The sequence below is a fragment of the Mobula hypostoma genome, chromosome 12 (genome assembly GCF_963921235.1).
Source record: "Mobula hypostoma chromosome 12, sMobHyp1.1, whole genome shotgun sequence".
NCBI classification, from domain to species: Eukaryota; Metazoa; Chordata; class Chondrichthyes; order Myliobatiformes; family Myliobatidae; genus Mobula; species Mobula hypostoma.
Window position 1 is genome coordinate 91,519,602 of NC_086108.1, and position 15,573 is coordinate 91,535,174.

Sequence of the window (15,573 nt, forward strand, 5' to 3'; positions counted from 1 at the left end):
ACTTTTTTCATGCAGATGTATATCCTTTGTTTCCCTGCACCATGCAAATATCCATTTACTGTATTCTTCTGCCTTGATGCACCTCTCCAAATGATTACCTCACTTCTCAGACCAAATGCCAACTACCTTCTTTTTGCCTAACTGGGTAGGGCACCTTTATCTGTAATGTATAGCTTTCCTCCTATTAATAGTACAGATAATTTTTGATTGATCAACATCATACTTTCAGGATTCATTTTTCTCTAGCCCTTAAACTTTCCCATCCATTTGGCTTCACCTATTATCTTCTAGTTATTATCTTCCCTTTCCTCCACCTTTTTATTCTGGTATCTTCCCCCTTCTTCAGTCCTGAAGAAGGGTCTCAGCTCAAAATGTCAACTGCTTATTTATTTCCATAGATGCTGCCTGACCGAGTTCCTCCAGCATTTTGTACCTATTGCTCTGGACTTCCAGTATCTGCAGACTTTGTCGTGTTTATAGGAACATTTATAGCATAACTAAAGGTTGCAGCCATAGTTACAGAAATGATTGCCTTATTTCGAAAGACTTGGATGCAGATTTAGAATTGGTAATTCTCCTGCTATCTAATGGGAAATGCTTCTAAACCTGGTTTAGTTTCAAATATATTTTACAAGGAGTGATCAGCTGTCAACAAACTTAAATGGATGTCCTCTTGGACTAGCCATCTCAGCCCTGGGAAAAAGGTGCTGGCTGTCTACTCTATCTATGCCTCTCATCATCTTATGCAATTCTATCAAGTTGCCTCTCATTCCCTTCATTCCAAAGAGAAAAGCCGTTGCTTGCTCAACACCTCTAAATAGAATCCAGGCAGCATCCTACTAAATCTTAACTGTATCCTCTCTAATGCTTCCAACATCCTTTCTATCATCAGGCAACCAAAACTGAACTGTGGTCTAAGCAGAGCTTTATACCGCGTGGCTCTTGAACACAATCCCTTGATTAATGAAGGGCAACATACCACGTGCATTCTTTCCCACTCTATCGACTTGCACAGCAATGTTGAGGGACTTGGATTCCAAGATCCTTCTGTTTCTCCACACTGCTAAGAATTCTGCCATTGACCTTGGAAGGCATTCTCCTCACAACCTATTCTTCAAGCCCAGTACACAGTGGAGGTGAGAAATCACTTCGGCCCACTGGAAAGGGGGGAGGAAGAGACTGCCACCGACCGCTATCAACGGCTCATAGACGCACACACAGATGCAACAAAGAGTTTGCCTACTGTGAAGTGAATCAAGAGTTGGATCTCGAAACATCCTGACGTCATCATAGCAAGAAGTGTGGTCAATGCTTGTCATGCCGAACTTAAAAGGAGCGAAACAGAAGAGCTAAGAGACGAGTTCAAGACAGCAAGGAACAATCTCTTTGCCACCTACGACCGACTGAAGGAAGAGGAACTAGCTGAGAGAGATAGAGGCTGCTAATGAAGACATGCAGCATGGAGAAGCATGGCGCCTAGTCAATGAGATCAGTAGACGGAAGAAGGCCCCATCGAGTCAAATAAGTGGTAAAACAGCAGAGGACCGTGTCCAGACATGGTTTATCCACTTTAAGAACCTGCTGGGAAGTCCTCCAACGATCACAGAAGAAGAAGAGGACACACCGGCAATACTAATGCAAGTCGACATCGATGATGGCCCATTCACCATTGAGGAAGTAAAGGGCAAATATGCACTCAAACAGGACAGGAGCGCTGGACCAGATGGGATACCACCAGATGTCCTGAAGAACTGCGACCTGGACGACATCTTGCGTATGTAACACAGCACTGATGAAAGGCAACAAACCAGAACAGTGGTCACTCTCAAACATTATCCCAGTCCCCAAGTCTGGATCCCTCATAAAGACAGATAACTTCCATGGTATTAGCTTGACCTGCACCTTAGCAAAGTTATACTATCGGATGATCTTGAACAGGATTCGCACTGCCATTGACCCTAAGCTAAGATTCAATCAGAATGGTTTTCGGCAGAAGTGCACAAGAGTAATGCAAATACCTGCTCTCCGTAGGATCATTGAGGAAATCAAGAAGAACAACCTACCAACTGTGCTTACTTACATCGATTTTCGCAAAGCTTTTGACTCTGTTCACCGAGGTAAAATGCTGAAGATCCTGAAAGCTTACGGAGTGTCAGACCATCTACTGAGAGCAATAGAGTCCAGCTATACCAAAACCAAGGCGGAAGTTGTATCACCAGATGGAGAAACAGCAGTGTTCGAACTCCTAGCTGGTGTGCTGCAAGGAGACACTCTGGCACCCTACCTCTTTATAATCGTCCTTGATTACGCTCTGCGACAGGCTACCAAAGATCATGACAAGCTTGGTTTTACCATAAAACCAGGATGAACAAAAGGGTCAAACCAGTTACGCTCACAGATCTCGATTTTGCAGATGACATAGTCCTGCTCTCTGACCAGATGGAGGAAGCACAGCAGCTACTGACAAAAGTGGAAATTGAGTGCAATAAAGTTGGACTTCACCTAAATGCTAAAAAGACAGAGTACATGGCATTTAACTGCGACAAAGGTACTCTCAAGACTGTAAAGAATGATACCATCAAGGAAGTCTTTGACTACGAGTACCTTGGGTCAAGAATGATGAGTTCGGAGGACATAAGATACGGAAGACACTGGTGTGGAGAGTTATGAACGACATGAAGGAAATCTGGAAGTCATACCTGACCAGAGGACTTAAAAAGACAATTTTCATAGCAGTCATAGAGTCCATTCTCACGTACGGATGTGAGATGTGGACACTCACCAAAACTATGCAAAAGTCTCTAGATGGTTGCTATACACGAATGCTCTGGATGGCTCTTGACATGTTGGCAACAGCACATGACGAACGCCGAGCTCTGTAACAACCTACTGATGCTCACCACCAAAATCGAGGCGAGATTACTGCAACTAGCAGGGCACTGTCTACACCACCCCAAGCTACCTGCCAGCCTAGTCATCATATGGGAGCCCAAGCACGGGAGGATGAACCCTGGGCGCCCTCCCAAGACTACAGTGAACATGCTCCTTGGAGACAGCGGCACAGCTAATTTAGATGAACTGAACACACTGATGAGGGAGAGGGAGAACTGGAGAGCCCGTCATCGTGCCCGATGCCGGCCCCCTAGGCCTGAGTCGTCGTCGCCGCCATCACGGTGGCGGTGGTGGTAGTAGTAGTAGTAGTAGTAGTAGTAGTAGTAGACCTTGTACTCCGCCTTCAAGGTTATTCTTCCAAAATGTATCACTTCACATTTTTCTGGGAGGAACTCCATTTGCTCTTCTCAGCCCAGCTCTGCGTCCTGTATCACTTTATAACCTACACTATTCATACCACCATCATCAGCAAACTTATTAACCACCCTTTCACTTCATTATCCAAGTCCATAAGACCATAAGATATAGGAGCAGAAGTAGGCCATTCGGTCCATCGAGTCTGCTCCACCATTCAATCATAGGCTGATCCAATTCTTCCAGTCATTCCCACTCCCCTGCCTTCGCACCATACCCTTTGATATTGTCTAATCAATAACCTACGTATCTCTGCCTTACACCCAATGACTTAGCCTCCACAGGCACTCGTGGCTACAAATTCCACAGATTTACCACTCTCTGACTAAAGTAATTTCTCCGCATCTCTGTTCTAAATGGATGTCATTCAATCCTGAAGTCATGCCCTCTTGTCCTAGACGCCCCTACCAAGGGAAATAACTTTGCCATACCTAATCTGTTCAGGCCTTTTAACATTTGGAATGTTTCTATGAGATCCCCCCTCATTCTCCTGAACTCCAGGGAATACAGTCCAAGAGCACCCTTTCAATCCTGGAATCATTCTCATAATTACACACCTCCAGTCATTTATAAAACTCAAAGAACAGGGGTTCCAGAACAGATCCCCGTGGATCAACGCTACTTCACTGACTTCCAGGAAGAATACGCTCCATCTACTACCACTTCTGTGGAATGAATGCAAGCATAATGAAAAGTTTTGACTGTGCTCTCTTACCAATTTTGCTTGTTGTGCATTCACTGGATCTGAGTATTGCAGCAGTGCTTGGAATTGATTATTCTTCGTAAAAGTGATTATTTTCAGTACTGGACCAAACTTGGAAAAGATCTTTTAAAAATAAAATTCCATTAGCAACTATCAAAAGTCAAGTGTAAATCCATACAGAAACAAGATGAGGCACAAACTTACCTGATAAAGCACATCCAGAGTCACTGGATAGTACATATTGTCAATAATCACTCGAAGTACTGGACTCTGGGTTGGGGTCACTGCACTTTCACTCGCCGTAGTTCCAGTAAGGGGTGTACTTGCAGTTTGTACAGCAGTTACAGCCTGAAGAACTGCTTGAGCACGCTATAAACAGTAAGACACAAATCACGATTTACTTCTTACAACCAATTTTTTTCCACAGAAAAAAACATTTCAGATACTTGTATTAATATTTATTTTAGCATTCAAAATTGCAAGTAGTACAACAAAACGTTAAGGTAATTCATGATTGGTCACTCAATATAGATTAAGTTACATACCAAGTCTATAGCTGCACAATAAATCATGTCTCCGAAGATAAATTATAAACAGTAATATTAGATGACAAATGTAGTTCAACCAATAGTGAGAAGAAAATTAATACAGTTTCTTTACCAATTGTGTGCATAAAACTTTGTTAAAATTTCAGTCCAGACTTGTGTAACATCATGTACCAGCATTTGTGCAAATTGGAGCACAATTCCAAAATACAAGTCCTTTTATCTTTTCCACGTTCTCATCTGTATTTCTTTCATTCCTGTTTTTCTGCTTTCCCTCAAGTATTTCAAGTAAATTCAAAATGACTTAGTAATAATATATTGTAATAAATTTAAATAAATTCCACTTTTTTGAGCTAATCCAACATTTATAATCATCAATGACTTACAAACCAGAATATTTTTTTCAGTATTTACCTTCAAGTGACATATCGTGAACACTTCAATGCATTGGCCCATAGCATTCAATTAATTATCCTTCTGTTCATTTTTTAATACAATTCTATTTCATTAACAGTTGCCTTATGGACCCTTAAGACATCCATGATAATATTCCATTTTGTGTTAAAGTGCTTTCCTATTTTCACTTTCAAAAGGGGGATTCAAACTGCATATAAACAGTACAGCATACAAAGAGGCCACAATGTAGCATGTCTGTGCTGACAGTGATGCTAATCAAAAATAATTCAAGCTGCTCATATGGCCCATATCCTTCTATTCGATACCTGATCATGTCTCTGACCTGTATACCTCCTAAACATTGTCATATCCATTTCAAACACCTCCCCTGACAACATATTCCAGGGACCCACCGCTTTCTGTGCAAAAAAAAATCTCCTTAAAACCTTTCCCTTACCTAAACCCATGCCCCGCCATCCGAAGGTAGAATGTTCCTATGAAATGGTTCGTAAGCCAGAATGTCGTAAAGCAAAGAAGCAATTACCATTAATTTATATGGGAAAAATTTGTGAGCATTCGCAGACCCAAAAATAAACTACCAAATCATGCCAAATAACACATAAAACCTAAAATAGCAGTAACATATACAGGTGTCCCCCGCTTTTCGAACGTTCGCTTTACAAAACCTCCCTGTTACGAAAGACCTACATTAGTTACCTGTTTTCGCTAACAGAAGGTGTTTTCACTATTACGAAAAGAGCAGCGCACCGCGAGCAGCCGCTCTGCCCCGGATTCGGAATGGCATTCTCGCCGGCATTGCTTAAACACGTGCCTGTGAGCAGCCGTTAGCAAGATGAGTTCTAAGGTATCAGAAAAGCCTAAAAGAACTCGTAAGGGTGCTGCACTTTGTGTAAAACTGGACATAATTAAGCGTTTCGATCGTGGTGAACAAAGTACCAAGTGAGTTTAGCTTGTGGAAATTGACGAAGATGATGTTGAAGAGGTTTTGGCATCCCATGACCAAGAACTGATAGATGAAGAACTGATGCAATTGGAAGAGGAAAGGATAACAATCAAAACCGAATGTAGTAGCGAACGGACCGAAAGTGAAATCATCCAGGAACTGAACGTGAAACAACTGCGTGAGATTTTCGCTGCAATGATAAAGTACGACTTTAATTCTGAAAGGGTACGTCGGTTTAGGGCATATTTGCAAGATGGTTTGAGTGCTTACAAAGAACTGTATAATAGAAAAATACGTGAGGCTAAGCAATCAAGCACAATGTCGTTTTTCAAACCTTCCACATCAGCCACAGCAGACGACGAACCTCAACCTTCGACATGGAGGCAGGCAGACACAGAAGATGATGATCTGCCTGCTCTGATCGACGATGAGATAACACCCACCGTGTCCCACCACCCCAGTGGTCCCAACCCCCAGGCCACGGACAGATACCGATTCGCGGAGAATGCAGCAGTAGCCGGGAGGCATCCAGTACATCTTTAAGAAAAAAGCCGAAATAAACAAGCTAATGAATTAGGTGCCGCCCAGCACGTAAATGTCGGCCCAGATCAGAGGCGATTGCCGATTGCTTGTTTATTTTGGCTTTTTTCTTAAAGATGTGCTGGGTGCATCCTGGCTACCGCTGGACCACTGCATTCTTCATGGATCGGTATCAGCTCGCTGCCCAGAGGGTGGGGGCCACTGCACCGCCCCAATTTCCGATGACTCAGCCTAACACAACATCATCAGTGTAATCGGCGCTGTCTTCCTGATTCCCGTAAGTGATATTTCTACTTTATATCGGCTGTGTATCTTTACGTATTATTTGGTATGATTTGGCAGCTTCATAGCTTAAAGGTTACTGGAGAGCGCTTGTGCCGTGTTTCTGCCGAGAGCGCTTGCGTGAGATTTTTGCAGCGAAAATCTCACGCGGTTGCTTCACGTTCAGTTCCTGGACTACTTCACTTTCGGTCCGTTCGCTACTGCATTCGGTTTTGACTGTTATCCTTTCCTCTTCCAATTGCATCAGCACTATATCTATCAGTTCTTAGTCATGGGATGCCAAAACCTCTTCAACATCATCTTCCTCAACTTCCACAAGCCAAACTCACTTTGTCCTTACTTTCAAACAACAGGAATTCTGCAGATGCTGGAAATTCAAGCAACACACATCAAAGTTGCTGGTGAACGCAGCAGGCCAAGCAGCATCTATAGGAAGAGGCGCAGTCGACGTTTCAGGCCGAGACGCCTCTTCCTATAGATGCTGCTTGGCCTGCTGCTTTGTCCTTACTTTGTTCACCACGATCGAAACGCTTAATTATGTCTAGTTTTACGCTAAGTGTAACACCCTTACGAGCTCTTTCAGGCTTTTCCGATACCTTAGAACTCATCTTGCTAATGGCTGCTCACAGGCACGTGTTTAAGCAATGCCGGCTAGAATGCCGTTCCGAATCCGGGACAGAGCGGCTGCTCGGGGCCCGCGCTGCCTTTTTTCGTAACAGCGAAAACACCTTCTGTTAGTGAAAACAGGTAACTAATGTAGGTCTTTCGTAACAGTGACGTTTCGTAAAGCGAACATTCGAAAAGCGGGGGACACCTGTACTGGGAAATTACACCATTAGTAAAATAATCTGACCATATACACCATCTCTACCTCTCCTAACTTTATAAAGTAACAGGTCACCTTTCTGCCTCCACAGAAAACAATCCAAGTTTGTCCATAGTCTCTTTATAGCTTTCTTGTTCCAAACCAGGCAACATCTTGGTGAAGCTCTGCTGCACTCTCCTCAAAGCCTCAACATCTTTCCTATAGTATGGCAACAAGAATTATACGTTTTGTAAAGCTGCAACATATCCTCCCAAATTTTATTTAAAAAAACACCCTGATGAAAGGTGGCATTTACTACCATATTCACTTGCGTTGCCACTTCAGGGAACTATGAACTTGTACCCCAAGATCGCTCCAAATTAACACATGTAAAATACCAGAGGAACTCAGCAGGCCGGGCAGCATCGATTGAAAAGTGTACTGTCGATGTTTTGGGCCAAAGGGTTTCAGCTTGAAACGTCGACTATACTTTTTTTCAACAGACCTACATGGACGACCTCTGGCTGATCACCCTCTCACTTTAAGGATGCTGAGGACTCAACCAGAGATGTCCCAGGCCCAGCCACCAGGAGGCAAAACACCATCTGGTAATCTCGTTCTCACCCACAGAACTTCCTGTCCATTCCCCGAATAAGGCCCCTATCACCACAGCATTGCTCTTATCCCCCCTTCCCTTCTGAGTCACAACCACCCCCCCAACAGTATCCAAAGTGATAAACCTGTTGTTGAGGAGGAATCGTCACAAGGGTACTCTGCAAACACCTTTCCTCTTCCTGTGACTGTCACTCAGTTTGCTGTGTCCTGCACCTTGCTATAACTACCTCTCCACATGTCCTATCTGTCACCCCTTCAGCCTCCCTAATGATCCGGAGTTCATCCAGTTCCAGCTCCGACTCTTTAATGCAATTCCTTAGAGGATGCAGCTGGATGCACCTCACAGTTGTAGTCGTCAGGGACACTGGATGTCTCACTGCCTTCCCACATCATGCAAGAGGAGCACTGCACTATCCTGCCTGGCATCTCTACAGTCCTAACTGCACAGATAAAAAGGGAAGGAAAGAAAAAACTAGAGCTTTCCTTTTGCTTTTTGAAATTTCTTGTCTTGTTCGGCTTTTCTATAAATGAAAAATACTGATCATAGTATTTTTTTCCTCTCGGAGACACTAAAGACCTGCCACCATGGAGGTCTCGTCACTGGGACAGTGAGTTGTTTACGTACTGCGCACTCCAAGCATCTTAACAGTTATATTTTATTAACCTATTTATCATAATATTTTGGTTTATGTGCTGTGTGACATATAGTCTGTAGGTGCATAGGTGCACCATGGTACAGAGGAATGCTGCTTTGTTTGGTTGTCGATATGTAAAATCAGATGACAATAAACTTGAACTAAACCAGTTCTGTACCCTTCCACTTTCCTCATATTCATGTGCCTATTTAAACATTCTTGAAAAATCCTTTATGTATCTGCCTCTACCACTACCGCAGGCAGAACAGCATCATCATCCACCAATCTATGTCAAACATTTGCCCCTCATATCGCCTTTCAAATTACTCCCTCCCACCTTAAATGTATGCCTTTGTATTAAACATCCTTTCCACATCTTCGCTTTTATAAAAGACATAAAAAATTATGGGTAGGAAGATATACATTTTTCAGCATCAATGCTGAAATATTAGAATTTACCATGATTTCAAAAGTTAAGAATGTAGGAGCTGCCAAAACATATGATACATATCAATGCAAATGTCCAGGGAAAATTATAAAGTGTAGGTACAGATTTGGTATTTTCATGAAAACAAACCTGATTTAAAGCATTATCTGTCTTCAACTCTTTATGATTAGAGTACTGAATGTAGATAGGTTGGTTCCGAACATGAGGAGTTACGGCAGTATAATAATTCACCATAGTGATAGCTGCCTCTTCAGAAGCCATTTCCAAAAAAGCCTGGAAGACCAGAAAAAGCACCTTAATAAGGATGAGCAAATTTTAAGAAAAACTAGTAAGCTCTAACAGTACAATTGGGCATATTCCTAGAACATATTACAACCATAATTTATACATTCTGTGAGAGACAATGGTTACTAGCTCTATTGACCTCACATGCAGAACACAAATTACATTTCATTATTTTTATATCCATAACAGTCTCAATATTACATAAGTTTTCAAAATAAATGGGGTCATTAAATCAACCAACACACACAAAATGCTGGTAGAACGCAGCATCTATAGGAAGAAGCAGTGTCGACGTTTCGGGCCAAGACCCTTCGTCAGGAAGGGTCTCGGCCTGAAACGTCGACTGTGCTTCTTTCTAAAGATGCTGCCTGGCCTGCCACGTTCCACTAGCATTCTGTGTGTTGCTTGAATTTCCAGCATCTGCAGATTTCCTCGTGTTTGGGATCATTTAACCATTTCTGCAATTCACTTAAACATATGATCACAAGTTAAGCTCCATTTACTATTCCTTCTTTTTACTTTATTTTCTCCCATTTTTTCCTGCCATTGCACCAGGAAAAGTAACAACTTGAGTGTAGATATGATTGTTAGAAGTAGAAACACAAGGGTTTCTGCTGTGATTTCATGCTCTTTCAGATGAATTACCATTTTCAAATTATCTTCACTATAAATTATCAGATAAAAATTACTGTTATATAATGTATGCATTTACTAAGCATGATTTGCAATTTTTAAAAAAATGACCTCTAGGCAGCATGCCAGGGTCATCATTATATGTCGCGTCTTATGACATGGATGATCATGATCTTCTTCATGAGCATGATTGTTTCTACAGAAGTGGTTTGCCATTACCTTCTTCTGGGCAGTGTCTTTACAAGACGGAAGACCCCATACATTATCAATACTCTTCAGAGAAGTCAATGGTCGCATAACCAGGACTTGTGACAGGGTAGATGTCAAGATATTTCTATTAATGAGGAAGTGTCGAATGTGTAGAGATCGTTACAGGTGACTCTTGCATTACAGAGTGATGGGTGTGTTTTCCAAGAAAATGGTCCATACACAGTTTTCCATATTGTGAAGACACATCATTTGTACTTCAGTTCTTGTGGTAAGATCGCAACATGTTTGGACACAGTGGCCTCTCAGTGGCCCACCCAAGGTTGATAATTAAACTTGAACTTGTATATATCAACATATACACATTGAAAAAAAATGAACCTTTTATTTACTTTTTATTTCCACATGTATTCTGAGGGACCAAATTCTTATCCCTATCTCAGATTCTTGGGTAGTGATTTTTCAATTCTGTGAGGATGAATTACCATTACCCAAATAGCTGTAACATGGGGATTGCCTGTAGAAGATGATTATGGAGCAGTGATTTTAAACTGAGGAATATCGGAGAGGGTTGAACATGTAGAACTCTCTACCTTGGAGGACTGTGGAGGTTAGATTGCGAGGTAGATAAAGCTTTGAAATACCACTGAATTCTGTGCTGCTGGAGCAAGCGCACAAAAGATGAGACATGGTGCAGATCAGCCGTGATCAGATGACATAGGCTTGAGAATAAAGCCAACTCCAACAATTTTGTACATATCAAAATAAATTGTTTGATATAATTAGTAACTTTTGCACGATGTTGAAACTATTGACTAAAGGGTATGTATTTGACCTTCTAGCTTACAGAGAGAATTCTTCAATATTACTGGCTATTAAGCCTACCTAACAACAATGCTATTGGACACCAAGAAAACCCCTGGGATTGACACCAATCAGCAAGGAATGGCAAAAGAGAAATGTACAACAAATCAATTGATCTTTGTAAGCAACCATCTTCAAGATCTTTTGTGTTGCTTTGCCCTTGACAGTAGGCCACATATTTAAAACACAGAACATAGAATAATAGTACAGCACAGTACAGTACAAGTCCTTCGGCCCTCATTGTTGTGCCGACCCTCAAACCTGCCTCCCGTATAACCCCCCACCTTTAATTCCTCCATATACCTGTCTAGTAATCTCTTAAATTTCACTACTGTATCTGCCTCCACCACTGACTCAGGCAGGGTATTCCATGCACCAACCACTCTGAGTAAAAAATCTTCCTCTAATATCCCCCTTGTACTTCCCACCCATTACCTTAAAGCCATGTCCCCTTGTATTGAGCAGTGGCGCTCTGGGGAAGAAGCGCAGGCTGTCCACTCTATCTATTCCTCTTAATATCTTGTATATCTCTATCATGTCTCCTCTCATCCTCCTTCTCTCCAAAGCGTAAAGCCCTAGCTCTCTTAATCTCTGATCATAATCCATACTCTCTAAACCAGGCAGCATCGTGGTAAATCTCCTCTGTACCCTTTCCAGTGCTTCCACATCCTTCCTATAGTGAGGTGACCAGAACTAGACACAGTACTCCAAGTGCCTAACCAGAATTTTATAGAGCTGCATCATTACCTCGCGACTCTTAAACTCCATCCCTCGACTTATGAAAGCTAACACCCCATAAGCTTTCTAAACTACTCTATCTACCTGTGAGGCAACTTTCAGAGATCTATGGACTTGTACCCCCAGATCCTTCTACTCCTCCACACTATCAAGTATCCCACCGTTTGCTTTGTACTCTGCCTTGGAGTCTGTCCTTCCAAAGTGTACCACTTCACACTTCTCTGGGGTGAACTCCATCTGCCACTTCTCAGCCCACTTCTGCAACCTATCAATGTCTCTCTGCAATCTTTGACAATCCTCTACACTATCTACAACACCACCAACCTTTGTGTCGTCTGCAAACTTGCCAACCCACCCTTCTACCCCCACATCTAGGTCGCTAATAAAAATCACGAAAAGTAGAGGTCCCAAAACCGATCCTTGTGGAAAACCACTAGTCACAACCCTCCAATCCAAATGTTCTCCCTCCACCATGACCCACTGCCTTCTGCAGGCAAGCCAATTCTGAATCCACCTGGCCAAACTTCCCTGGATCCCATGCCTTCCGACTTTCTGAATAAGCCTACGGTGTGGAACCTTGTCAAATGCCTTACTAAAATCCATATAGATCACATCCACTGCACTACCCTCATCTATATGCCTGGTCACCTCCTCAAAGAACTCTATCAGACCACGATTCTCTAAATGCCCACAGATCCTATCTCTAAGAATCTTCTCCAACAGCTTTCCCACTACAGACATAAGACTCACTGGTCTATAATCACCCGGACTATCCCTACTACCTCTTTTGAACAAGGGGACAACATTCGCCTCACTCCAATCCTCCGGTACCATTCCCGTAGACAACGAGGACATAAAAATCCTAGCCAGAGGCTCAGCAACCTCTTCCCTCACCTCGTGGAGCAGCCTGGGGAATATTCCATCAGGCCCCGGGGACTTATCCGTCCTAATGTATTTTAACAACTCCAACACCTCCGCTCCCTTAATATCAACATGCTCCAGAACATCAACGTCATTCATATTGTCCTCATCATCATCAAGTTCCCTCTCATTGGTGAATACCGAAGAGAAGTATTCATTGAGGACCTCGCTCACTTCCACAGCCTCCAGGCACATCTTCCCACCTTTATCTCTAATCGGTCCTACCTTCACTCCTGTCATTCTTTTGTTCTTCACATAATTGAAGAATGCCTTGGGGTTTTCCTTTACTCTAGTCGCCAAGGCCTTCTCATGACCCCTTCTTGCTCTTCTCAGCCTCTTAAGCTCCTTTCTTGCTACCCTATATTCCTCAACAGACCCATCTGATCCTTGCTTCCTAAACCTCATGTATGTTGCCTTCTTCCACCTGACTAGATTTTCCACCTCACTTGTCACCCATGATTCCTTCACCCTACCATTCTTTATCTTCCTCACTGGGACAAATTTATCCCTAACATCCTGCAAGAGATCTCTAAACATCGACCACATGTCCATAGTACATTTCCCTACAAAAACATCATCCCAATTCACACCTGCAAGTTCTAGCCTTGCAGCCTCATAATCTGCCCTTCCCCAGTAAAAAATTTTCCTGTCCTCTCTGATTCTATCCTTTTCCATGATAATGCTGAAGGCCAGGGAGCGGTGGTCACTGATCCCCAGATGCTTACCCACTGAGAGCTCTGTAACCTAACCCGGTTCGTTTCCTAATACTAGATCTAGTATGGCATTCCCCCTAGCCAGCCTGTCAACATACTGTGACAGGAATCCATCCTGGACACACTTAAACTTGCCCCTTCCAAACCCTTGGGACTAATCAGGTGCCAATCAATATTAGGGAAGTTAAAGTCACCCATTATAACAACCCTGTTATTTTTGCACCCTTCCAAAATCTGCCTCCCAATCTGCTCCTCGGTATCTCTGCTGCTATCAGGGGGCCTATAGAATACTCCCAATAGATTAAGTGCTCCCTTCCTGTTCCTGACTTCTACCCATACTGACTCAAAAGAAGATCCTGCTACATTACCCACCCTTTCTGTAGCTGTAATAGTATCCCTGACCAGTAATGCCACCCCTCCTCCCCTTTTAACCCCCCCCCCCTTTTAAAGCACTGAAATCCAGGAATATTGAGAATCCATTCCTGCCCTGGTGCCCGTCAAGTCTCTGTAATGGCCACTACATCATAATTCCATGTATGTATCCAAGCTCTCAGTTCATCACCTTTGTTCCTGATGCTTCTTGCATTGAAGTATACGCACTTTAGCCCTTCTGCCTTCCTACTTTTACACCCTTTATTCTGCATCTTTCCTCAAAGCCTCTCTCTATATGTTAGATCTGGCTTTACTCCATGCACTTCTTTCACTACCCTATCGCTCTGGATCCCATCCCCCTTGCAAACCCTCTCAAACCATACTCGCAAACCTACCTGCAAGAATATTGCTCCCCCTCAAGTTCAGGTGCAACCATCCAATCTGTACAGGTCCCACATTCCCCAGAAGAGATCCCAATGATCCAAAAATCTAAAACCCTGCCCCCTGCACCAACTCCTCAGCCACGCATTCAACTGCCATCTCCTCCAAATTCTTACCATCACTATCACGTAGCACTGACAGTAATCCTGAGAACGCCACCCTTGAGGTCCTGTTCCTCAGTCTTCTGCCTAGTTCCCAAAACTCACACTTCAGGACCTCCTCCCTCTTCCTGCTTATGTCGTATACTTACAATGTTATTTTTATAGAGGAACTGAATTATACTCACATACATATACATACATATATAGGAATGATTGCAAATCTTGAGGAATTATAATTTACCTATTTTTATTTCATCATTCCTTGTTAATGTTTGTTAATAAAAAGGTATCTCTGTCATGAGCAAACCCTTGGGAATACATGTATTAACAAGGAATAAGGAAATACAAACGAATAAATTACATTTCTTCAAGATTATGAATCATTCATGATTTTTAATATAAATATAAGCACAATAATTGTGCTGATTTCTGTAGACATACCAGAACTGCTTTCAACTGTGTACAGTAATGCCACAATTTTACAGGAAGACAGAACAGAATATTGAAATACAGGAAAGCTCCAATAATTGGTGTCTGAAAGCTCAAAACTTGAAAGTTTAACACTTGGCTATCTCACTTGGAGTTCTTATTGCAAGCTTTTCTATAGCAATCGTCCAAACGGAGAGACAAATGTGCGGCCAAGGCTAGAAAGACATCTGAAGATCAGGAAGATGTGGCTTTAAGGGAGGTCCAGATTGGTTTGTATGCTTCAGCTTATTTTTGTTCAACTGAAACAGACAAGATGAAATTTACCATGTTCTATTTTCCACTCACTTTAAAGTCAATGAATTCATTGAAAAATGAATACTGCTGTGTATTGTGTGAAAAAAGAGGAGATAATGTTAACTGAGTAACATCTAATTGTCAAGAAGATCTGCTACTCACAGAAAAAAAGTTAAGTATGCTTGATTTTTAAGAGTTTAGTATATTAAAAACACACTTTAATAAATTTAAATTGTTAAAAAGATTTTTTGAATCTAATGGAATACTTTAGTAGTAGCTAGGCATTACAGCTTACTAAAGCAGCCACTGCTGTGGAACTGTATTTGTTTTTAATTA

At 42.2% G+C, this 15,573-nt stretch overlaps 1 protein-coding gene across 4 annotated transcripts in view; it reads right to left on the reverse strand.

The window, feature by feature from the left end:
- ptbp2a (polypyrimidine tract binding protein 2a) overlaps window positions 1-15,573 on the reverse strand; it is a 94,861-nt gene that overhangs the window by 34,289 nt on the left and 44,999 nt on the right. For all 4 annotated transcript variants that reach the window (XM_063064596.1, XM_063064595.1, XM_063064594.1 and 1 more), the window contains exons 5-7: window positions 9,369-9,512; window positions 4,214-4,378; window positions 4,022-4,132 (exon numbers count right to left, since the gene is read on the reverse strand). In XM_063064596.1, the coding sequence (XP_062920666.1) occupies window positions 4,022-4,132; window positions 4,214-4,378; window positions 9,369-9,512 (420 nt within the window). The remainder of the gene's footprint in view (window positions 1-4,021; window positions 4,133-4,213; window positions 4,379-9,368; window positions 9,513-15,573) is intronic.